This window comes from Dromaius novaehollandiae, chromosome 20 (assembly GCF_036370855.1).
Source record: "Dromaius novaehollandiae isolate bDroNov1 chromosome 20, bDroNov1.hap1, whole genome shotgun sequence".
In the NCBI taxonomy this organism is placed as follows: Eukaryota; Metazoa; Chordata; class Aves; order Casuariiformes; family Dromaiidae; genus Dromaius; species Dromaius novaehollandiae.
In genome coordinates this window covers 8287350-8311190 of record NC_088117.1, presented here as the reverse complement: position 1 = coordinate 8311190, position 23841 = coordinate 8287350, and the positions used below count along the sequence as shown (strand labels likewise).

At 61.2% G+C, this 23841-nt stretch overlaps 1 protein-coding gene across 3 annotated transcripts; it reads right to left on the bottom strand.

Moving 5' to 3' along the window:
- Positions 1-1939: 1939 nt before the first annotated feature.
- PRRX2 (paired related homeobox 2) lies at positions 1940-22465 on the bottom strand. Of its 3 annotated transcripts, XM_026101827.2 has the most exons (4): positions 21544-22416; positions 6183-6367; positions 5789-5967; positions 1940-5049 (listed from the first exon to the last, which is right to left on the bottom strand). In XM_026101827.2, the coding sequence occupies exons 1-4, from the start codon at positions 21785-21787 to the stop codon at positions 4914-4916; spliced, it is 744 nt and encodes a 247-aa protein (XP_025957612.1). In that variant the 5' UTR covers positions 21788-22416; the 3' UTR covers positions 1940-4913. The 3 variants fall into 3 exon arrangements, with proteins under 3 accessions (XP_025957612.1, XP_064379822.1, XP_064379821.1); XM_064523752.1 differs by lacking the exons at positions 1940-5049; positions 5789-5967 and adding an exon at positions 19050-19492 and having other exon boundaries at positions 6213-6367; positions 21544-22460; XM_064523751.1 differs by lacking the exons at positions 1940-5049; positions 5789-5967; positions 6183-6367 and adding exons at positions 17359-18960; positions 19050-19492 and having other exon boundaries at positions 21544-22465.
- Between the last annotated feature and the right edge of the window lie 1376 nt (positions 22466-23841).

Below are 23841 nucleotides of genomic sequence, written 5' to 3'. Positions count from 1 at the left end.
CGGCTAATGTAAGGACACTTTCTGCCTAGTTTTCTCAACCTTTCCTCAAAATTCCTGCCACTCAATGCACTGTATGACAGCTGCTGAGCTCTGCAACGGCCTGATGGTCCCATTCCCCTGCAAGGAAACGGCAGCGGGGTCAGACAGTTTTTCCTCTGTGCACTTCTTCACACCTCTCGGCATTGCGGTTCCTCTGCTGCTTTATAGCTCAAGCACCAAGAGGTCCTGGAGCAATTTGCAGGCGGCGTTGGCTTTGGCTGCCCTGAACTATCTGGTGTCATCTTCACCTGGCCACCGCTTTCCTTCTGCGTTGGCCAAATGCCCTGTGCCCGCTCTGCGCTGCAGGCTTTGGCTCCCTGGGAAGCCCTCGCCAATCTAGAAGCTGATCGGTTATTCCTATCCTTCTGTTTCTTACCTTTTAACTAGTTCTTCTTGCAGAGTCTGACTTTCCTCCCTGTTTCCAGAGAGCTGGAGGATAAAACCTCCAAGGTGCCTGACTTTGGTCCCTCTTCACATACCAAGCCCAGGAGCTCGATGTCAGTCCGACTGCCTGGACGTGGCTGCAGTGACAGTGCAGGAGACCCAGCTCCTCGTTTCTCAGGTGCCTCCAGTTCCCACAGCAGGCTCAGGCCTCCACGCTGTCCGTTCACAGCTCCCCAGGCCTTGCCATAATTTTTTTAGCGGTCTCCGCCGTGAGTGCTCATTCCAGGAGGAAGAGACTCTTGCAACAGCCAGCCCGCCCTGATGTCTGTGAAGCCTCAGTCAGTGGCTGAAGATTTCCACCCCCATTTACGATGCTGGATTTGAGCTGGTAACGCAGCAGTAAAGGGCTCTGCAGCCTGCTCCAGGTCCATCCCATCTCGTCCTGTTCCCTTGCTGCTGGGACTTCACTGTATAAACTGGCCCCACAGCCTAAACCCCTCTGCTCCCAGAGACAGGGGGTGCTTAAATCCTGCTCTCGTCTTGGTGAATAGACAGTGGGGCTAAAGCCGTCTGGATGGGCCTGTGCACCGGAAAGGGGGATGCTCGGGGTGGGAATGGGGATGCTGGTCCCAGAGATGGCACGCAAAGCCAGGTGCATAGCAGCCCCCCGCGCGTGGGGCCCGTGTCAGCACAAGCTCCCTGGCCTTGTCGTGGGAGAGGCTGGGAGTCGCGTCAGGGTGAGCACGGTGCTTTCCCCCATCGCGGGAACTGGGTGGCCCGTGCAGCTGGCGTGCGGCAGGCTCCGAGCTCTGACGGTGCCTTCGCACAGGGGGATTGCAAAGGGGCAAAGCAGACTGAGCCCTCTTCCCTAACACCCCCTTCCCTCAAAAGCTTGTGCTCGTGACCCTGTAATGAAACCATACGGATCTGGCAAAGCCCTGCAATTAATGATTATGCGGGGGCCTTCGTCAGGCAGTTTTCTGCACCCCTCGAGGCAAATTTCTGTCCCCTCTGAACGTCAGCTCCGGGTCTCTGAGCCTGAAGAATGCCTGTAAATTCGGCCGCAGCAATGCGGTCCCTCTGCTCCGGTCCGGCTCGGCTGGCAGAGGCTCAGTGCAGATCCCGGCCAGGGAACAGCACCGGAGACGGGTCCTTGGGGCAGACCCTCGGGAGCAGGGACAGGAACCTCGAAGGAGCCGTATTTGCAAAGGCAGCCTGGAGCTCTCCCTCCTCTCCCCTCAAAGCCCTGCTAGAAGCCTTCCTCCAAAGCAAGGAATAGCAGTCATGGGGGGAAAGAAACCCTTGCCCGGACTCATCGCAGGCAGGAAGGTGGACAGCTTCACGGTTTTCATCTCCTTGCTAATCCTCGCCTGAGCAGTCGATCGCCCGTGCCGCTCGCGCTCGCCTGGGGCAGGTGGGGAGACCATCCCAGCCGCGGCCAGCAAGGGAAAGGCTGCAGCTGGCAAGGGAAAGGCCACGTCCCCGTCGCGTGCACAGACACATTTCTACTCAGTAAAATATTTATTCCTCCATTATTTCACAAGAGTTGTTTTTACAAAAAAACCTTACAAAAATTTCCAAAACATAGACATGCAAAAAAAAAAAAAAAAAAAAAATCCACCGTGGATCTTGTTACAAGTAATTGCAATGTACAAATGAAAAAGGAGAGGGAGCAAGCTTAGATTACAATAATCCCTCCATCCTGATATCCTTCCATGGGTGCAATTTGTGCCTCCTCTCCGTGAGGCTTTGACACTGACCGACAATCTGTGATAAGTTGCCAAGAGTATGGCAAAGGAGGGGCCCTAAGATTAGGCGTGAATGTTTTCAAATATATATATACATATAGATATTTAGTGAAGAAATATTTATTCCCTGCTTTTTTTTAGGTTTACAGAAATGGCATCTGCAAACTATTAAATGGGTTTATTTTCATTAATGCTCTCAAAGAGGCAACGACATTTATATCCCTGTGGTTTCATCTTGTATAACTGAAAAAAGAGCCTCGTGCTTTCCATGGGAATAGGAGCCCCGGCGTTCCCCTCCTCCTGCCCCAAGCGGCATTTCTCATGGAGAATGTTTTGATCTGCAGCGACTCCGGTTCTTCCCCAGCCTGGCGCATCTCGGCTGTTGCGAGGTCTCTGCGTCGCGGCTCTCTGGGGTCCTTCGTGCTCCCCTTCCCTCCCCGTTGCAGTCCGACTGGGTAAAGCCAGGAGTAACCAGCCCTGGAAACAGGGGTGAGGGGCACGGGGTGGGTATTTAAGGAGATTTTTTTTTCTACCTAGATCGGATGGGCGATGCCCGTTGCATCCCCTCTGGCCGCGGTGCTCGGAGAGGAGGCTCCGCTCCTGAGCGCGATGGGTTTGCACTCGGTGGAGCAGCAAAGCTGCCGTTGGGGGCTGCGTGTGACTGCATAGGCTTCACCCCACGGCGGAGGGGCTGCACGCTCCTCTCCCGCCTCTGCCCCGGCCCCTCGTGCTGGCGAGGTGGGAGCGGAGGTCGGGGCAGCGCGGGGCAGCACTGCTGGCAGCATCGCCCCAAGGGGCCGGGTCCCTCGGCCGCTGAAACGCACGGGTCTCTGCATCTCGGCTCGGTGAAATGGCCTCTGGTTGCGGGGTGAATTCCCTGCGCCGCGAGGGCGCCGTTTGGGTGAAGCAGAGGGTCCCGGTGTCATTGCAGCCGCCAGGTACCGCGATCAGCGGCAGCCAGAGCCCCAGTGTGGCGGGATGCTCTTGGGAGGGCTGGGGAGGACCCGGGCTCTCTCCTGGGCAGGCATACGGGTAGTCTGGGCCCTCCCAGCCTTGCGTCCTGGAGGGTGTTTATCTGCAGGAAGCAACTCAGCAGTTGCTGTATTGGCCCTCCAACTTACTGCTGCGTTCCCTGGGTCGTTCCAGCTTCCCTGGCTCATCCAAGGCCCTTGTAGGAAAGCAGGGCGGATGCCTTTTCCTTCCAGGCCACACTGGTTCGAGCCAGTAGTCTCCAAACGCTGATGCTGGGCTGGTGGCTCTTTGCAGTAAGTGAGGAAAGGCTGGTCTGGTTCCCAGCGGACTTCTTGTCCATACGGTGAAGCCTCCGTTGCTTTGGCACCCGATTGTCTTGCGCTGTTGCAGCCGCAGCAGAAGGACCAAGGATGGATGGAGGCTGAGGGCTCTTCTCTCTGCCACCAAGCCCTACGTGTGCGGGATGCAGGACTGGGTGGCGTAGATGGGGTGAGGTTGCCCATGTGGTGGGAAACTCTCTCTCGAGGGCTCTCGGTCCAGCTCTCTTTCCCTAGCATGGCTATTTTAAACCTTTCCCACCAGAGCAGGACGCCAAGGGCTCTCCCAGGCCCTGTGCTGGTCCCATGTGCCCACATCCCACCTTGCAGTCAAGAGCCCCTTCATTCAACTACGTGGTGGGGTGGGGCGAGAGGGAAACCTTTTCCTTTCTGCAAAAATAAAAAAAACCCTGTGGAGTCGCCAGCCCCAGACTCCTAAACACATCTGCGGAGCTGCCGAAGGGGAGGCTGTGCCTCCGGAAGACGAAGCCTGCTTTGCCGTTGGCACGAAGCGCTGGGAGCCGCCTACTCAGCTGAAACCAACAGCTTTTTCCAATTTTCTCTTTCCCTGGGACGGTTCAATGACCTGGGGCTCTGCAGAATCGCTGGCAAATTCATCGACTCAGAGCAACAGGGTCTGTTTGGAGCGCTATCGTGGAGCCCCCCCAGCTAGCAGGAGAGCTCACGGGCTTGGAGTGAGTCTTTCGAGATGCTCCAGCCGTCCCCACCTCTCTGGGAATGGGTAAAGCCCAACAGCATCAATCTGTGCTGACACGGGCAGCTCCTAAATGTAGCCAGTGCGGTGCGGGGGCACAGCCAAGGACGTACACTGCAGGGGTGCATCGCTGGCTCGCAGAAGTCTCTCTCCGGCATTGCAGCCTGGTGATGTACAGATAGGCAAACCCGCACGTCGGCTTTGGCCACACTATTGAGTAACGCGAGCCGGATTGCTGAACAGTCCCGGTGCAGCGACAGCCCAGAGGAAAGGGGGCTCTATACAACGGCCTCATGCAGTGTCGCGATCCTCCCACCACTGAACGCTGTCCCTGTGGGAGGAGAAGACCCAATAACTCCTTGGCTCTCTGGGCAGGATACCCAAATTGGTCAAAACCAATAGTCCAAGATCCTTCCATGTTTGGAAGCAAATTCTTGTTAACTTGGCAAGTCTGTTTATCCTCGAAGAGTGTGGGGGGTATGTGTGTGTATATATAGCCTTTATTATAAGGATGTGCGGAAAAGCAAGTTTCTAACCAAGTTTGCTCCATATGTGTCTATAATATGTGCCACTTTGGACTGGGACTGACTCTACCTTCAAAAGGGAAAAGGAGAGGAGAGGTGCTGAGACATTGGATGAGTGGCACTTGGATTGGGCGGGCGCTGGGTTCGTCCTGGACCGGCACAGGAGCTCCACACTGGTATCTTGGATGAGGGCACCAGGGGTGTTTTGCCCCAGTCAGTTCACAGTTGGCACCTGGTTCTGATGCAGGCTGAACTCTTTGGCTTTGAGGCGTAGGCTGGCAATGCTGTTGGCCATATTCACCCCTTGGGTGGGGGTCGCGGTCCCACTTGAGCTGTAGGATGGCACAGTGCTGCAAGGGGGAGAGAGGGGGGGAGGAATGAGATGCCGATGCTGCCCCTGGAGAAGCCCCAATGCCCAGGGCAGCTCTGGAGCCAAAGAGCACCATTGGCTTCACTCATTTTGGGTTGCTGGCAACCTGAGCTTTCTTGCCCTTTTCCCAGGCCGCATTGGCTGTTCTCTGTTAGTAGACATCTCCCACAAGAGCAGTCAAGGTTTTAGCATTCTTATGTCACTGACTGCATGTGGGAACCCCTCAAAAAATGTGGCAGGAGGCCCTGCCTCTAGATTTTGGATGAGATGGCTGGACACCCAAAGCTGGGAACCAAAGAAGGGACCTGTTCCACTCCTCCCGCACTGAGATGTGGGAAGGGTCAGCATGACCCTTCCAAGGGGCCAAGTGAATCCCTCAGGAGGACTGTGCCCCCGCTCTGAAATGCAGAGATGTAAGGAAAATCTGCAGTGGGAACCTCCGCAAAGCCTGTTCAGTGGTGGGCAGAGGACACACAGCTGGGGGACCAGCACTGAAACAGGTTCCAAAATCAAAGCCAGATGGGCTTCTTGGCTGACCCACGTTCATTCCTAGCTCCTCCATCTCCCTTTCAGCCCCATAAAGCTCCCTGCATCCTCACCAGCAACACAGGGCTGCGTTCCCGCAGGGAACTGTCTTTAGGCAGTTTGCCCCCAGGCCACCTGCCCTCCCTCCCATCTTCCCTGTGCGAGGCATAGCTCCCCGCGAAACCTGAACTTACCTGTATGGAGAGGTGCTGGTCCAGGAGAGATATTCTGGGGTCAGAGCGGTGGGCCGTGGGGCCATGGGCTGTTCAATGGCTGCCTCTTGGCTGTAGGATTTGAGGAGCGATGCTGATCTATTGGCCAACATTGCCCTCTCATTACGGCGAAACTTGGCCCTCCGGTTCTGAAACCAGACCTGGGAGGGGAGGGAACGTGGTTAGTGTAGCCGGACACAGAGTGCGACCATGTAGGTTGGTTTGTTGTGGCGCAGGAGCGAGCAGGGATGTCCCCGCATCCCTCCCACCGGCCCTGATTTTGCTCACACTGGTATGAGGGAGGGGACGGTCCCTGCTCTTGCGTGGAGACAAGGGGCAGAGGGTTTTGTCTTCTCCCACACAAACCTTTGCTCACCTGGACTCTCGCCTCGCTGAGGTTCACCCTTCTCGCCAGCTCCTCTCGCACGAAGGCATCGGGGTAGTGTGTCCTCTCAAAGACTCTCTCCAGAGCCTGGAGCTGGCTGCTGTTGAACGTGGTGCGGTTCCTCCTCTGTTTCTTCTTCCTCTTGGTCGCCCCACGGCTCGGGCTCAGACTCTCGCCTGGGGAAACCACAGAAGACGCAGCTTGTGAATCAGACCCATGCGCGAACCTGCCGCCCCTCTGACTCCCTGCTCCGTGCGTGCACTGCACGGCAGCCTGTGTCGCAGTCCTTGGGCTCAGCAAGGCCAGGATTGAGCCTTCCTTGAGAGGACTGCAATGGTTTGCTCAAATAACAGCAATACTACCCACCGGTATGTGTAATCTTGCGGGGAGCAGGGAGCAATGTGCATACGACCATATGGATTCTGGCTGTGAGAATCAAAACCTATTTCAGGATCTGCTGAAGTGTTAAGATCAAAATTTGCAAAAATCTAAGGGTTTTTGGTGTCTGATTAAAATCACCCTGGTGCCTGATTTTGAATACTGGTCTTCCTGGACTTGGCTGGGGCAGGGCAGCACTTGTCCTGAACTGCTGGAGTTGCTGCCCCCCATCATGGATACTTCTTCAGTGGAACATCTTGGCCTTGGCTCTTCCTAAGGGTTTAGGTCAAGCTTTCCACGGGTGGCAAAAGAAGTTGGAAACCAAAAGGCCTTTGAAATCTTGGTCTCAGCTTTCAAACTCCAGCAGCTTCTGAAATTCTGGCTGCAGCATGTCTATGCAAGGTGACACAGGACTGTAACTGGGCAGTTGCTCATGTCTTCTCTTCGTAGCTAGAAATAAATGCTACCACGTTTCTTGGAGTTCATCTTCTACAGTGTCTATTTCTGACGTTGTTGGCTCACGGAAATGTGAAGCTGAGGGTGTAGTTTGGTTTCTCAGTATTGATCTTGGGCTTTCAGCCAGTCTGAGATTAATCCCCTCTTTGTCACTAGTATTATCAGATTAGGTAAGTTTATGGAGTCTTCTTCTGAGATACCCAGTTAGTTGCCTGTAAAGCCTTCATGGGGAATACCTCTTGCTGGTTTTCTTCTGTATGGAGGTACTGCTTAATTATTCTTTCCCTTAATAAAGCATCTGGATCCAATCTGTACCTACTGGTGGGAAAGTATTTTTTGAATTTTTTGAAATGTTAATAGTTTTATGACATTGCTCTGATTCATAGCAGGGTTGTATTGGGGTTTTCTGCTCTGTATCAAAACTAGAGGCTCTGATGGCAGGAGTTATTGTTCCCTGAACATGCTGAAGCTATAAGCTATCTTGATACTTATTAAATAGATGTGCAGCATTTTCAGATGATACTTGAGCAAGTAACAAAATCTACTGGAAGGGATATTAACTCTCCTGCTTCAAGACACTAACTCTTGAGTTAGGAGGAAACTTCAGGTTCCAAGATCTTCAAGGCCAGAAAAACCTACTTGGGCCTTAATTCTGAATAACGGAAGCCATGAAAATGTTGCCAACAAGTTCTCCATCAAGTCCTTAAGGTCCATTCATGCTAGAGGGTATCACTGTCAAGGGCTGTCCCATCCTGCTATGAGCCTTGAGCAGCAGAGAGACCCAGATGCCTGCAGGCAAGTTATCTTGGGGACTAATCACCCTTCTGCCAAAAGCAGGATCCAAATTGGTACCTACTGCAGAGTTTCTTGCACCTTTCTCTGAAAAATGTGTTGCTGGCCAATGCCAATACCAGCGTCTCGGCGCCAAACACAAGCCGCTCCCGGGGATGTGGCGGCCGAAGTGGCAGAGAAGCAAGGGTTAAATTTATTTCCAGCATTGGCAGCAGACTCGTGGAAAGAGCAGATTGCTTCTCTGGCGCTGTGTTATAGCGAGGATCTGTGCCAGAGCCGGGGAGTGCTGGGTGCCTCGAACACCATGACCCATTAAGGGCCTAAGCGCCGGGCGGGGAGGAGGCGCTGGCCCACGCGGGGACCTGGCAGCCCGGCCTCGGTGCCGCCATCCGCCCCGTGCCCCGTCCATGGGCGCCCACCTGGGCGCTGCGTCATTTCAGCCATGGTGGGGCCAAGCTGCTGGGACCGCAGAGCAAGGAGAGCATCCCGGGACTGGAAGAGGTGGCTGGGAGGAAAAGCAGCTCTGTCTGGCTCCCACGGCCTCATTTCAGCTGCCGGAGCAGGGCAGAGCTCTTCCCAACCCTCCTCTTCGGTCTTCGTACCCGGGTGCTTTTGATCCTTCGTTGGCCATCGCTATCCCCCCGGGCTGGTAACGGCCGCTGCTGTTGCGGTTGGGACGTGGGCGCTCTTGGTGGGAGAAGGATGCCATGAACGGCGCCGGGTCTGAAGTACGTGTGGGTTTGAGGCTGCCCGTTCCCTGCAGACCACAGGCTGCCCTTTGCCGCGGTTCGTGCCTAAAGGCTCACAAATAAAATTCCGCGAATTCCCTCCAGCCCGGGTTTCTGCAGCTCCAAATGTTCTGCCAGTCTCTGCTTTCCAGTTGCCCCTTTTAGTTAAGCTCCTTTTTTGGTCCTGTTTTCCTTCAGCGAGCTAACGAGCTGCTGGATTAAAATACAAAAGTCAAGTCGTGGTTGTCCCTGAGCCTTCTGGGAAGCTGGGATCCAAACGGGAACCATCCACGCTGGGAAAGGCCCGCAAAATTTAATAGGGCGAGAGAGGTTTCCTGGAGGGTTTATGATCGTCCCGTAGGGCTTCATGGGGAAACTGCCGCACGGGGCTTGGTCCGGGACAGGCTATCACCAAGGGCACCTTTTGCCCCCCACCAAACTCATTTATAGGAATGATTTCAACAGAACCCTATTAAATATATAAATAAAATTTATAACCCCCATTTGGTTTCATCCCGATTTAAAATCTGGCTGTAGGACTTTTTCCATAAGCGATGGCTTCTCTCACCCACCCTAATTCGGCCGAAAGAAAGGAGGAGGCGAAAAGGTTTTCTTAAATTAACTCTCAGACCGGCTCCGTAGGACCTGGCCCCATCTCCGGCCGTATGAGATCTCCCCGAGCGGGCGAAGGCAGCGGTAAAGGGATGCGGAAGCCGACGGGGAAGGGGAGAGCCGACAGGCGTTGCGGGACCGGAGAAAGCCCGTCCTAATTGCCGGCGGCGTGCGCCTGACAGCTTTACAGCGTGCGAAGCCGAGCCGCTCGCTTCTACGAAAAGATACCTCAATACACGGAAATCGGCTTTGCAAAAATGAACGTTGCTCAGCGCTCTGGCGACGAAATGGGGAAGGGACCCAGCTCTGCGCCCGTGGGAGGCAATTGGGGAGAACCGCGGTCGTGGCAGCGTTTTGCCAGCGGAGGGATGGGAAAGCGTTTCCCCACCTGGATGGTTTTCCACGAATAAGGCTTCTTAATGGCCCAAAGTCAGAACTAGCTCGGCACCGTGTTTCTTCTGCCCCCGAAGGACCCACCTGGGGCGGCTGCAGAGAAAACCTGGCCCTGTGCGTTGGTCAGCTGTAATCCGGGGGGTTAATCTGCGGCACGGCTGGAGACTTTGGCTTGATTGTCCAACCTGGAGGTCAGAGGGGACTTCTGAAAAATTCCCCCCAGCCACCTTTTCCTTCAGCGTATTTATCTTCCACTGATTACAGCTTCCTCCGAAGGGAAGAAAAACGTAGGGGCGGGCGGGAGGGGGGAGAACATCGCTCAATACTGCAGGGTGACGCGGGGGGGTGACCGGGGGGAGCACCCAGGGCTGCCCCCACGTCTCGCGCACCGTCCCGCTGCTGCTGCCCGTCTGTCTGCGTCCCCTCGCCTGCAAACAGCAGCCGTCCCAGGGCTGCCGCGGTGGCCATCCTCCAAAAACACTTCGGCAATGTCTGCAGTGCCTCAAATCTGCCCTTCGTATAGGGACCACGCTCCGGGTTGGGCTGGAGATGACCCAGGCTGTGTTTAAGAAAAAGAAGCCTTAAATTTACCCAGTGCATTAGAAAAGATGCAAGTCTTTTTGCCCATGAGCTCTGGGGCACGGCAGGTGGCTTGGACATGGTCTGGCCCTGGGGTGCTGGAGGTGGCTTGGACACGGTCTGGTCTCCTCTGCAGCGGGTCGTGATGCCCAGCCTTGGGTGATGCCGCCTCTCCGGGGCTCACGGGCGGGCGAGGGCCATGCACCGAGTCCTGGGGGCTCGCGGCACCACATCAGGGCAGGAGCATGGATGCAACTGAGTCTGGGCTGCGCATTTGCAGGAAAACTGCCCTGTGCCGGGGGAAGCCGGGGGAGCGACTGGTCTTGCACCATTTGCAAAGGCAATGGCCCCAGCGCTGCTGGGTCAGAGCCGTGTTGACTTAGCTGAGCGTGAACCGAGCCCGCTTTTCCGGCTCTTGCCCTTTTTCTCCGTGCTTTGACTGCTCCTCTGTAGGAATCGCTCGCTGGCTGCGGCTCTTCGCCTTGCCAAGGGAGGCCCTCAGACTGGCAGGTCCCGGACGCCTCCCATGCCGTCAGCAGCCGAGTGCTGTAAATAGGTGATTTTCACTAGATTTCCACTGAGGCTCCAGATTTGACTTACGACCTCCATTAGCGAGCGATAAATGACCTCGGCGCAGCTGCGGTCCAGACCTAAGAGACGCACTGGTGTCATCTCTGATCGCAGCCACTTGCAAGGCTCGGCTCCCGGGAGGGCACCGTCACCATCTCCGAGACGCGGGTCTCCAGCCCGCATCCCGGGCAAGGCTGGTCCCGGCAGCGTGCCCATCGCCCGCGGTGCTCAGCATCCCCACGGGCATCCCGGCAGCTCCCACGGGGGCAAAGCCCTCTCCTCCCAGGGCCGGGCTCCGGCTGATGCTGCAAAATCCCCCTCCGCGTGCCGCCACGGCCCCCCCGGCCACAGGGATCACACATATCATCTCCCTTTTGCCACCACTACCCCGCGGACTCTGCAGCGAGGGAAGCGACTTCAGATCTGTCTTGCAAAAAGCCGAGGCTGCTTCCCTTCCAATGTGCTTCATTTTCCATCGCAGCCGGACCCAGAGCCCCGGTTTTCTGCCGTTAAATTATTTCACACGTTCCATTTATATGGGAGCAGTTTGCCAAAGACCTTTTAAGGTTCACATTTTTCACCCCCCTGCCCCCAGCCGAATGATCAACTCTTCTGCACGAGTTACTTCCCTTCTCCTCCCGTAACAGCGTTTTTTCTTCTTCTTCTTCTTCTTGGGTATAATTTAAGGGCTGAAATGGCCTGGAGGGAATTAGCTGTAAATTCTTCCTAAGACAAATAAATTCAGCCCTCTAAGTTTCTACGTTTTTTCAAACTGTTGAGAGACGTTTTGGGTTTGTTTTACTTGAAATAATGATCATGGCGTATCTGACCCTCAGGCTGCGGCCAGCTCTAACCAAATAAATAGCTTTTATTAATTAAGGCTTATCCTTAACAAATAAAACCCCAATTTGATCTCGGCCGGCTGAATTAGCAAAAATAAACAACTGGTTCTCCGGGCACTTGATGTGGATTTAACAAATTAACGCTGGGCCTTCATCAGGGAAGCCGCAGGGTGGCGGCGGCCTTTTACAGCCAAGAAATCCTTTGGAAAAACAATGTCTTGCGTTTCTCCCATGGCCTCGCTCGGTAAACATGTGGGCTCCCTCCGTCCCCCTCTGCTCCGGGGGGACGGGGAGCCGCGGCGCTGACGTCCCCGAGAGCTCCACGTGCAACCGTTTAACGCGGGCTCTAAATCATGCGCTCGGGGGAAGCGTTTCCCTTCGGATTAATCCGTGCTCCGGCACGGCTTTAGGGTTTGGGGTCCCCCCCGGCGGCGTTTCTCCCCCCGGCTCCGTTTCTTCCGCCGGGAAGCGTCCCGGCATCCCGCGCCGGTGGGACCCGTTTCGGGCCGGGCGACGCGCTCCCCCCCGAGCGAGCGGGGATGCTTCGCGGCCGTGCCCCCGCGCCGCTCCCCGGCGAGCAGAGCCCCGAAGGAGGCCGCGGAGGCAGGACGGAGGCTCGGGACGGGGCCTCGGCGCTGGCGGGAGAGGCCGGGGGGGTCCAAATGTGCTGAGTCCTAAGGAAACTTTCTCGGCTCGAGCGGCGCGCATGAAAAATTTAAGAGCGGGGCAAGTCTCAGCTACTGGAGAAACATTACAGCGAAATGTTTCCGAGGATGTTTCACCTCATTAATTGTGAAAAAACTGAAACGCTGACACGTTTTTACAGGCTGCCAGTTTTGCTGGGGGGAAAGTGTCTCTGTTAACCCGGAGCGGCAAAGCCGGTCCCGAGAGCGCGGCCAAGGCTGCCCCGGGGGTCGCAGCCTCCGTGGCCGTGGGGTCCCGCTCCAGGCCCCGACTCTGCACGGCGCCGAGGGAGCTTCTCGCGGTGCAGCCTCGCGAGCAGCACTGCCGGCGATGGGCAGCAGCCCGCACAGTCCCGATGCCCCCGTCCCACAAGCCGGGACAACCTGGAGAAGCGCGGGAGGGACGAGGGCTGGAGATGCCACGAGGGCTGGAGATGCCACGAGATCTGGAGATGCCACAAGGGCTGGAGACGCCGCGGATAATGCCCTGGGGCCGAAGGAGCCCCCGGCCGCTCCTGAGGTTTGCACGGGGATTAGGGCCTGATCCTGCCCTGCTTTTCCCCACAATCACCCTGTTATCCCCAGCAGGCCCCACGGAGCAGGAAAAGGCAGACGCCGTGCCGTGAATTAGCAGCGACGGGCAGAGCCCTCGGGCCGGGTCACCGCGCGGTTGTAAATCCGCAGGGCTCCGACGGCGTCTGTGGGGCCGCGGCCGTGTGCATTGGGTAAAGCCTGCAGCTTTCACGCGCCGAGCGCTCCCGCATCCCGCATCCCGCATCCCGCATCCCGCATCCCGCATCCCGCGGGGCCCCGGGCCGTGCCGAGCTCTGCCTTGGCTCCGCAGCGCGGCGGAGGGGGACGTGCGCGGCCGGGGGCGACGCGCATCCAGATGAGGCTGGGAACGGCGCTTTGGCACGGGCGGCTCCTGCGTCAGCGGAAGCGGTTAATGAATTAATTGCAGCCACGTTCCCCGCAGGAGGGGACGGAGCCGGGGGGAGGCTTTCGGGCCTCGGGAAGGGGACGGGGAGCATCTTTGGCCACGGAGCTCCAGCGCGAGCGGGCTGAGCAGCAAGAGTGATCCCCGCCCTGGGCTCTCCCGGGTGGTTGGAGGGCCAGGACAGCAGGAAGGCGCCCGCGAGTGGCAGGAGCAGTGTCACCCTCCTTGTCACCCGGCACTGGGAACAGCCGCGCCACGGGGCCCTTTGGGAGACGGGGTCCGGAGAGACCCGTCACGGGGCTCCTGGGACCCCCGGGGTCCTGGTGGTGGCCCCAGCTCGGGAACCCCAGGTGGGATCCAGCCCACGTAACCCCCCGCCATGGGTGGAAAAATGGGCTTTTCGGCCCTTTGCCAGCCCGGGGAATCGGGGACGCTGCTTGGGGACGGTCCCAAGTGCTGAATCCGTCCGCAGAGCCCGTCCTCCGCGAGCCCGGGTGCCCGGCCGGCCCCGTCCCGCAGCCTCGGCAGCGCTGCCATCATCCTCGCGCCACCACCGCCCGTAACAGCTCACGCGTTCGCCTGGCCGGGCACGCGGCACGTGCAATTAATTAACGCTAACGAGCTCCGGCACGGGGAGCAGCGCCCAGCTGCTCGCGCCAAGTCCCGCTGAACCCCCCCATCGCGTTCAGCGGCGGCTGGCCGAGGCGGCGGGCTGCCCCAGACCCCGACGGCGTCGACAGCCCGCTGCGGGTTTTGCAGGGGGTCTCGAAAAATAAAAAGCAACCGGCCCGCGGCGCATAGCAGGAGCGCGACGTGGAGGGCTGGCCCCCCGCCAGAGCCCCCTGGCACGGCAATCCCAGGTCTCCCCCCCCCCCAACGCAAAAAAAGGTGGTTTCTTGGAATTTAATAAGCAAAAGCCCAAAGCAAGCCAGCCCCAAATGGCATCTGGCTCTGAAACCCAACACCAGCCCTCCAGGTTAAAGCACAGGCCTAATTGCATTAGGGTCATTGCCAAGATGGGGGGGGGGGACGTGCTGAGCGCCAGGGCAGGCGCTGCAAACCCCCGCTGCCCCCCCAGCCGGGGCACAGCCGGGCCTTCGACCCGCGGCCGGCTCCTGCTCCCAAACCAGCTGCTCTTCTCCTTTTTGGGGGCCAAGCGGGGTTTTTCCGTGCCCGGCGGAGGTGGCAGCGAGCGGGCCGACCCCGGCGGGCATGTGGGCGCTCCGAGAGCCTCGCCGGCGACCGGGATTGTTGTCCTTCGGTCTGGTTTTCATTTGAGGTCAGTGGCCCCCTGCCAAATTTATTGTAAAACATTCATTTTAATAAGTGGCTCGTATCTTTTTTTCTTTTTTTTCACCCGGCCCGTTTAACCGTTGCCGCGGTAGGACGGTGCCTCGCGCCGGGGCGCAGGAAGGGACAGCAGCACCGTGCGCGGTGGCAGCTCCCCGGGGACCGTGGGCACCGCAGCACGTTTCCGCAGGGACGGTTTTGCTCCGAATTCCTCGTTTCGCTGCACGAGCCATGTTTGCACCGGGGTTTCTCACCCTCCCGGCCGGCGGTTTTAGGAGCTGGCGCTCAGCATCTTGCAGGATGAGGCCCCGCAGCCCCGACGACACAAGCCCGGCTATTGCAACGGCACCAGCTCGCAGCGGAAACCACGCCGGTTTTAACGTGCTGGCATGTGCGTTTGTGGGACGGCGACGGCCGGCACCTCCCGGCTGCTCTCCTGCGAATCCCGGGAGGACTTAAAACCTGATCAATAAACGCGTCATGTCCGAACAGCCACGCAAAGGGCTTTGCAGAGGGCCGGTGCTCGGTAGTTTAGTTTTGACATTTGCTTTACGTCGTATAAACCTCTAATGCTAATTGCAGCGCCTCAGTTTCTTCTAATTTAAAGGAAACCAGTTTGCTCCAAGCAGCTCAGTGAGTTGTCGCTGTTCGGGCGGTGGCGGGGGGTCTCTGGGGTTTTGGCGTGGGGTAGGGGATGCAGAGGCACAGCTCCGAAAGCATCTTGCAAAGAGAGCGGTCCCTGCGGCTTGCCTCGGCCCGGCTCAGGCCGCAGCGGGCAGCGGGAGGAGGCTCGGGGTGCTGCCGCGTTTGGGGACGGGCTGCCGGCGCAGAGGGGTGCCCCGGGCTGGGCCACAGCCTTCGGCTAGGCTCTACCCCGCGGCACCTGCCCAGTGCTGCGCGCAGTCCCCTGCGGTGCCGTGTGCCCCCCTGCAGCATCGCTGCGACCCCCCCGCTGCAATGACCTTCAATGCTCAGGGTGCAATGCAACCTCCCCATCCGACCCGCCGCAATGCCGTACGCAGCTCCGGAGCCGACGCAATTCCCTCCCGGCCCCGCGGCAATGCCCCGCACGGTGCCATCAATCCGGTGCCCTGCGTGACTCGGGGCGGGGGGGGCAACATGTCCCACCCCGGCGCGATGCCCTGCGGGATGCAGGGTGCAATGCAAGCCATCCGCTGCGGCGATGCCCCGCGCGGCTCGGGGGGCAACGCAACCCCCCGCCTGCCCCACGGCGATGCCCCGCGCGGCTCGGGGGGCAACGCAACCCCCCGCCACCAGCAGTGCCCCGCGCGGCTCGGGCCGTGCCCCGCTGCCCGGCCATGTGCGCTCCAGTCTGCTCGCGTGTGAAGGCTGCAGCCGCTCAGCTGCAGCGGCGGGGAAGGACGGCGCCTCCACACATCTGGTTCAGCGCGCGCGCCTGGCGCCGGGCTTAGCCGCAGTCTCCATCCAGAGACACACAGCCTTTAATAGCCTCATACAATTCCTCCTGATCTATCGCTGCAGCCGCAGCTGAAAAGCCGCTTTATTATACGCGCTCCAAGGGGGGGAGAGGGAGGGAATGGGGGGGGGGGGCAGGCTGGCGCTGCCGCTCTCCCGGGGATGGGGAGAGCCCGGCCCCGCGGCGAGCGGCCCCCCGGCGCCTCCGCGGCCTCGCTAAGCCTCCCGCCGAATTAACACCTCCGGCCCCCGGGGCCGCCGCGCGCCGCCGCCTGCTACGCCCCGGGATGGCGGCAGCCGCCCCCCCGCACATCCCACCGCCAGCGGGGGGGTTTGTTTGCAAAAACAACGTTTTCCCCCCCCTCCCTCTGCTGCCGGGACGGCACAGAAGCCCCCGCGAGCGCGGAGAGGGGGGTGTCGCGCCGGGGGACGGCTGCACAGCGTCACCTCCTGCCGCGCGGCCCTCGGGCGGGCGCCGGGCACGGTTCGAAGGTGAGGGTGGGGTTTGTTTTTCTTCTTTTTCTTTTTTAATTAATAGAAATTTGGGGGCATCCGGTGAAAAATGAGCTGGCTCTGCCAAGCTGCGCACACCGTCAAACGGGTGCCGGAAAACTGCTTTGCAAACCCAAGCCAGGGCTTTTCTTTCCTTTTTTTAAGCCAAAGCAGCCGCTTTCCTGCCTCCCCGGCCTCGGGGAAGGAACCGAGGCTCTGCCCTGCGCCCCGGATGCGCGACCGCCTTCTCCCTATTCCCACTTGCTTTTCCAGCTGGGAAAACACCCATCGGAGATGAAGGATGCTCGAGGGCTGCATCCGCAGCCGAGGGATGCCGGCCCGGCGCGGGTACCAGCCTGGCCCCTCGGTGCCCTCCGGCAGCGGGCTGAGCCCAGGGGCGAGCGCCCGTGCCCGGGGGGGGGGGAATCGCCCCCCGGAGCTCGGCCCCGCACCGCGGGAAGGGTTTCGGATGAGGCAGCCTCGCAGCCCTAAATCATTTCATCAGCCTCCCAGCTACGGACACACGCCCAGGCGCTCTTAAACTGCTGATTCGCGGAAATTCGCCCATCTTGGCTGCGCAGAGCCGAAATTTCATATTTTTCCTGTGAATCAGCCCCGTTCCCTGAAATAACAGCCCAAAAGGAGAGGGGAAATACTCTCGCACTGAGCTGTTCCCGCTCCACTAGACACAACAGCCCGGGGGGGACGGACAAGGTGTCCGGGTGCCCCCGCGTGCCGGGGGCTCAGCCGCGCCGCCGGGGACTGGGACCGCGTCCTTGCGCGGGGCCGCAGAGGCTCCCCGATGGCGCAGCGAAGCCCCGCGTCCCCATTGCACCCAGGTCCCCGGCGTCCCCGGGGCCAAAGCTGCAGCCGGAGGCCCCGTTTGCAGCGTTTCCCTGCTGGGAAGTGGGGTGGGAAGCAGCAGCATCCCGGCGCATGGCTCCCACCGAAAACCCAGCGCAGATCTGAGCCACGGGCCCCCTCGGTGCCCGCGTGGACCTGTGCCTGCCCCAGCTGGCTGAGCGCTTCTGCAGCCCGTCGGAGGCGATGGGAACCTGCCTGGCCCTGGCATAGCGGCACGCAGCCCCCATGCACCCAAAAATGAAGATATATATATATGTGTGTGTGTGTGTATATGTTTATACATATATATATATATATATATTTTAAAGGAGGTTTGGCATTTGCGGCTGAGGGGGCCGAGGCAACGGGCAGCAACGTGCCCCCGGGAGCAGGCTTGGCTCGGGCTGGCGGCGAGGGGGGCTGCAAGCCCGGGGGGTCCCGAATCGGGGCTGGGGGGAGCCTGGCTACGCGGCCCCGGCCGAGCACAACCAGTGGTGGGGAGGCGGGCTGGGGCGGGAGCTCGCCCCGCAGCGCAGCCGGGACGGGATTAATCGGTGCTTGCTCCATGCGCACTGACGGATGCTCCGCCGGGGACCTGCGAGCATCCATCATTAGACAAGCGCCAGGCTCGGGCATGAGCTGGAGGCGCAGTGGCTGCTCCGGGCCTGTGCCGCTGCTGCGGGTGCTGCCCCGGGTGCTGCTGCAGCAGGGACCCCATTGCTTATTTTTAGGGGGAAAAACCCCGAGACCCTCTGCTTGGATGCAGTGATGTGCATCAACCATTTCTGCACAGGGCTCGAAGCCTCGTCCCTCCCCGGGGCGCACGGCAGGTCCCGCGTTCAGCCGGGAAGCCTCCGGCAGCCCCCTCGGCACAGGGTACAGCCGATTTCCAGCACCGCTTTTGGGCTGGGAGCAGCCGGATGGAGCGTGTCCAGCTCCCGGGTGGAGCCTGATTTCACAGCCGAGGTTGCATCTGCTGCCCCCGGGCCTCCAGCCCCACCTGCCCCACGGCGCTGGCGGGGCAGCAGGATGCCGGGGCTACGGGCTTGGAGACGCGGTTATCCAGGGTGATCCCTCCGACGGCCGGATCGCTGCGCTTGCATTTACACACTGCTCCTCCCCGGCTCCCTTCACCCTTTTAATCTGCCCTCCTTTACGTAATTAAGACCAATTTGCTGTAACGTCATCTCGATCCCATCGGCGCCCTCCGAGGCGGCCTGTGCCCGAGCGGGACACGCAGCGGCTCCCGCTGAATTTGCGGCCAGCCCCAAAGCGCCCGGCGGAGCCGGCGCCCGCTCCCACCCCCGAGCAGCCCCAAAAGCAAGTTCGTTGTTTGAAAAGCCATCAGTCAAGGCCTGCTGGCCAAAATTACCCTCCTGCTTTATCATCTTGAGAACATTAAGGGCTGTTGTTAACAGATGTTTCGCGTTACACATTATTTGTTAGTCTAATGAAAGGAGGTGAACAAGCTTTCAAGACCTCAGAAGTTGCGCGGAAGGTCTGCGCGGGGCGGCTGCCGCGCGGCGCCGGGGAGGACGGAGGGGACGAGCCCGCGCCCCCCCCCCCCCTTGCGGCGCTTCCTCCGCCCGGCTCACGGGGTTTCGGCCCCGCGGCTTTCGGTACCCGCGTGTCCGTCCCCGGAGAGGATGCGCCCGCGGAGCCGGAGCCGCAGGGGTTCGTTTGCATTGCTGCTAAACGCCCTCGCCGGTGACCGGCGGGGCTCGAAACGTGCATCTGCTGCGAAAAAAAACGGTGGTGAAGAGGAAAATGAAAGAAAACGCCGAGGGCCTGTTTCACTTTAGGATGCCAATAAAAGATAACGTTACCAGTAAAAGTTCCTTCGCTGTCATCGCGCTGATGCTGAGAACGTCGCGGATGGGGAGCGAAAGGCTGGTGCTGGCAGCGGCAGGGCGCTCGCGCGGGGTTCCGCGTCTGCCCTGCTCGATTTGGGACGCTGCGTCCCGGGTCGGGCGAGGGCGGTGGGTTCGGGATCTCACGCACCCGCGCTTGCACGCGCGGAGCTTTCCTCGCCCCGTGTCCTCGTCCGTCTTCCCACCGGCTGCTTTTGGCTCCCGTTGCCCAGGTGGTTTCCTCTCCAGGTGGGATCGCTGGGAGAAACGCTTCCTCTCGCAGGATGGCTTCTCGGAGCATCCCGGGTGCCGGCTGGCTCTGTCCCCATCCCGTGTCCTCGCGGAAACAGGTGCCACCAGGAAACATCCCCCGTGGTCCAGCGGTGCCAGTGGCAGCAGGACCATGCAGGACCTCCAGCCTGGGAGGAATCAGCTTTTTGGGGTGAAAAAGGGGCTTGCAGGGATCAGTGAGCCCCCACGTCGCTCTCTCTGGACTCACATCGGCCCCGGGCCCCCGCTGAATGGCTTTGGGGCGCAGCAGGATGTGGGGAGAGGGTTTTCTCTGCTGCTTTCAAACAGCCCTGCGAGAGGGGCTGGTGCTGTGGCCGGGCAGGATTGCCCGGAGCTCCCTGCTCCTGCGCAGCACGCGGCCCCCCGCACGGCCCCAGCGCCGGGCGAAAACCTCTCCGCTGTCCCCAAAGCCGATGCGAGAAGCATGGACAAAAGCCAAGGGAAGGGGAAGGAGAATGGAAAATAACACCAAAAATACCAGATACCGTCCCAAAAAGCGGTGTGCGGCCTCACCCGCAGCATCTCCAGGTGGGCAAAGGGCAGGGTGAGGGGGCAGAGGGGGTTTCTCTGCCGAGAGGGGGGAATGTGCAGGGAATAAGACGTGAGGGCGAGAAAGCTGCTGGATGCCGCGTACAAGCAACGCGAGAGCCGCGGCAGGACCGTGGGGCGCTCCTCACCCGCGCCGGGGTCGGGCCCTCGGGGGCACTGGTGGCACCCCAGAGCGCGGCAGAAAACCAGCCTGGGGTCGACGCAGGAGCCGGGGCCGCCAAACACAGGTTCGGAGGATGCTTCCCCGGTCCCCTCGGGGTGGGGACCCCACTGCGGACAAGGCCCCAGGCCATGGGGCGAAGCGCTCACGCCGGGTCCGTGCCCCCGTCCCCGTCATCCTCCACCCCTCGGTCTCCATCACCGTCCCCCTCCCGCCGCTGCTCCCCGCGGCACCCGAGCGGGCGCCCGGCTCCTGGGGCCTCCCGGTGCCCCGGCTCCGCGGCTCCGTCTCGGGGGCGGCCCGAGTCCTCCTCGCCCCCCGCCCCCAGCGCCGGGCTGCGGAGCGGCCGGGGCCGCCGGAGCCGGGCGCGGGGCCGGGGCCGGGGCGGAGCGCGGAGCACCGGGGCCGGCGGAGCGGAGCGGAGCGGAGCGCGATGCGCGCATCCCGGCGCGGGTGGCGGCCGCGGGGCCACCCCGGGCAGGCGGATCGGTCCCGTTAAAGACGGATGGATGGGACCCGCTCCCGGCTCCCTGCGCCCCGCCTGGGCACCGCGACCGAACCGCGACCGAACCGCGATCGAACCGCGGCCGAACCGGCTCCTCCCGGCGCGGCTCTGTCCCGAGGGGGGCGCACGGACAGGGGGCCGGGTCTGTCCCCGCTGCCCCGCGTCTGTCCCGCCGGTCCCGGTCGGTCTGTGCCGGGAGAGGACCCGCTCGGTCGCGCTTCCCCCGGCCCCGCCGGCCGCCTCCGCTCCCGGGGCCCGGAAACCGCGGCGGGGAGCCCGGGGAGCCCGCGGCCGCCCCTCGCCCGGCGCCCCCGCTCCCGGCGGGGAGGCAGCCGTGCGGGGTCCCTGTCCCTCCCGGTGCAGGGTCCCTGTCCCCCCCCCCGGTGCGGGTCCCTCCGCCGCCGCCGTCGGGGCTGCCGAGGTGGCGGCGGCGCCGGTGCCTACGGGCACAACCGGAGCGCGCACCGACGGGGCGACCCCGACCCGGAGCCCGGCGGCGGGTCCGCGCCCCCTCCCTGGCCCATGGCCCCCGCCCGGCACCCAGAAGAGCCGGCGGCTCCGGCACCCTTGGGTGCAACGCGGGGGAGGGGGGGGGCGGCAAGGGCCCCCCGGTTGCTCCCTCGTCGCAGCGCTGCGGGCCGGGGTGCATCGGGGGCGCCCAACACTGCTCCCGGGCGGGTGGCACCGGGCAAACCCGCAGCTCGGCAACCGGGGGGGGGGGCCCCATCCCGCCCCAGCCCCTCCGCCACCGAGGCCCGGACGCCCCCAGCCCCGGCGCCGCCGCGGGGGATGCTCAGCCCCGCCGGGCGCTGCCCTTTGTCCGCTGTGCTCGGCGCTGCGCACAGGCCGCCGGCTCCGCAGCCGCGCAGGCCGGCCCGGGGCGGGGGGGAGCGGGGGGGCACCCAAAAGCGGGGTGCGGGGGGGGCCACCCCGCCGGGGGCTGCCTCGGGGCCGGCGGCACTCACCGTCCTGGGGCGCTGCCTCGCTGCCGCTGCTGCCTCCCGACGGCTCCGGCATGGCCTTGGCGCCGCCGGCGGGCGGGGGGCCGCCGGGGGGGGCCCCGTTCATGCCGGCCGCCACCTCCTCCAGGTCGAGGAGGTGGCTCACGCTGAAGTTTTTCCGGCTTTGGGGGTTTTCGGGCGGCTCCGGGCCGCGCACGGCGCTGGGGGCGAACGGCTTGTCCATGGCGAAGGCTGGCGCCGAGTCCATGGCTCCCCCCCCCCAGCCCGCAGCCCACCCCGAGGTGCCGGGCCGCTCCCCGGCCCCCTTCCCCACCTCCCCCCCCCCCAAATAATAATAATTAAAAAGGGGGGAAAAAAAAAAAGAAAAAAACTCTCGGCTGCCCTGCGAGCCGGGCTCCCTCCCCAGCCCCTGTTCCGCCTTGTGCTGACGTCTGGGGAAAAAAACCACGCTCCAGCCCAAACTTTCTTCCCTCGCTCTTTGCTCTGGAGCTGCTCAAACAAACGCCCCTGCTCGAGCCGAGCGGGGCGGCCCCTCGCCCCCCGGCCCGGCGACCTGCCCCCCGCCGGGGCCGAGCCGCGCACCCGCCCGGGGGGGCAGAGCGGGCGGAAAAGCCGCTTCTCTCCCTTTTCTTTCACCCCTTCCACATCCCCCCCCGGCCCGTTTAAGTGCTTCTATCAACAAGTGTAAGTGGCCGCGCCGCGGGCGGAGGGGCCGCTGCTCCCGGCCCGACGGCTGCAGGCGGCGGCGGGGCCCCCCCGGACCCCCCCCCCCGCGGCGGGGTCGCCTCCCCCGGGACGAGCCCGGCTCTCTCGCCCTAATGAGATAATTACGTCCTGCACCGCAGTTAAAAACTCCGAGGCTGCTTCCCTCGGGGTTACAAAGAAACCTCCCTAATGAAAACCAGCCACCGGGGGAGGAAAAAGGAGTTTTTCCTCTTTAAAAATTAAACATATATATATACATGGAGGAGGTGGTGGGAGGGGGGCAGAAACCGGCGGCTGGTCGCTGGTGCCCGGCTCGGGCCAGGCTCGGGGCGATGGGGCGGGGGCTCCCCGAGGCCCCAAGGCGCCGGTCCAGCCTCCCTCTGCCCCTCTATTCGGTCCCACTCCTGCACCTACTGGGCCAAATTTGGGGCCTTGGCTATGGGGAAACTGGAGTCAGCGGTAGGTTAGCCCCCCTCCTCGCCGTGTAAACCCGGGGGGGCGTCACGCCGCTTTCCCACCCCCGGACGGGCCCCTCCGGCGCGGTGCAAGGCGACGCTGCTCCCCGAGTTGATGCACCGGCGCACGTGGTTGAGCAAAGCTCGGCCCCGCAGCCGTGCCACCGTCCCTTGGGCCAGGCACGGCTTGACCCTCCATCCCACACCGCTTCCTCCGGTTCCCTCCCCGGTGCCCGCTGGCAACAGACTCTTCCCGTGGAATAACTGGGAGAACGGGAGCAACCCCGTCCCCAAGCTGCTTCATCCCACCAAACCGCCCCGCTGCGATGGACAAGTGGCCTTGGAGGCGCCTGGGTCTCCGTGGGGAGCTGCGCCCTCCGCTCGGCCCCCCGGCTTTCCCCCCCCGGCCCCCAGGTCTCCCCCGGGCCGGGGAACAAGTTGCCGCGAGCATTTTGCAGGGCGCCGCGGCCCGGCCTTCCTCCCCCAGCCTTGCTCGGCCGCGTTTATAACCCCCTTCCTCCTCCTCGCCCTTGGCCGGACCTTACTCTTGACCCGTCTGGCTTTTCCAGGGGAGACTTCTTTCGCTCCGCTCACGGCATTAAATAATTAAACGGAGGGAATAATCGTCGGCGAAACCCCCTTGGGTTCGCACTTCCTCGGCCCTGTGATTGCTGATATTTTTTCTGGGGTGAAATATGACCTTTTTTATGATCAAAGGGGATCGGAGTTCCAAAGGAAAGTCAAAAATAAAAAAAAAGGCCAAGCATTTTCTTTTTCCCGATCCTAGCGGTCTGGTAAAGTTTCTTTAGACATGCAAAGATTTACACACCTTTCTGCAGGGTGCCTTAAATTACCCTCCGACTCTTTACACATTTCCACGAGCAGAGCAAGAACAGTAAGTCATTGAGAAATTAACTGGCCTTTCAGTAATATCCCCCGTCGGCCTCTCAGAAGGAGAATGTCTAATGACTTTTTTGAAGTAGAGGTCAGGGTTTGCTTTTTTTAAATAAAACAATCTGTATTAATGCAATTTCCTTTTTAGCTGTAGGATTTGACTTTTTTTTTTTTCCTTTTCCCCAAGCATCATTTTTTTCGCTCCGCCAGCCACGCAAGGCATCCGACGCCAGACCCATTTGTTTGC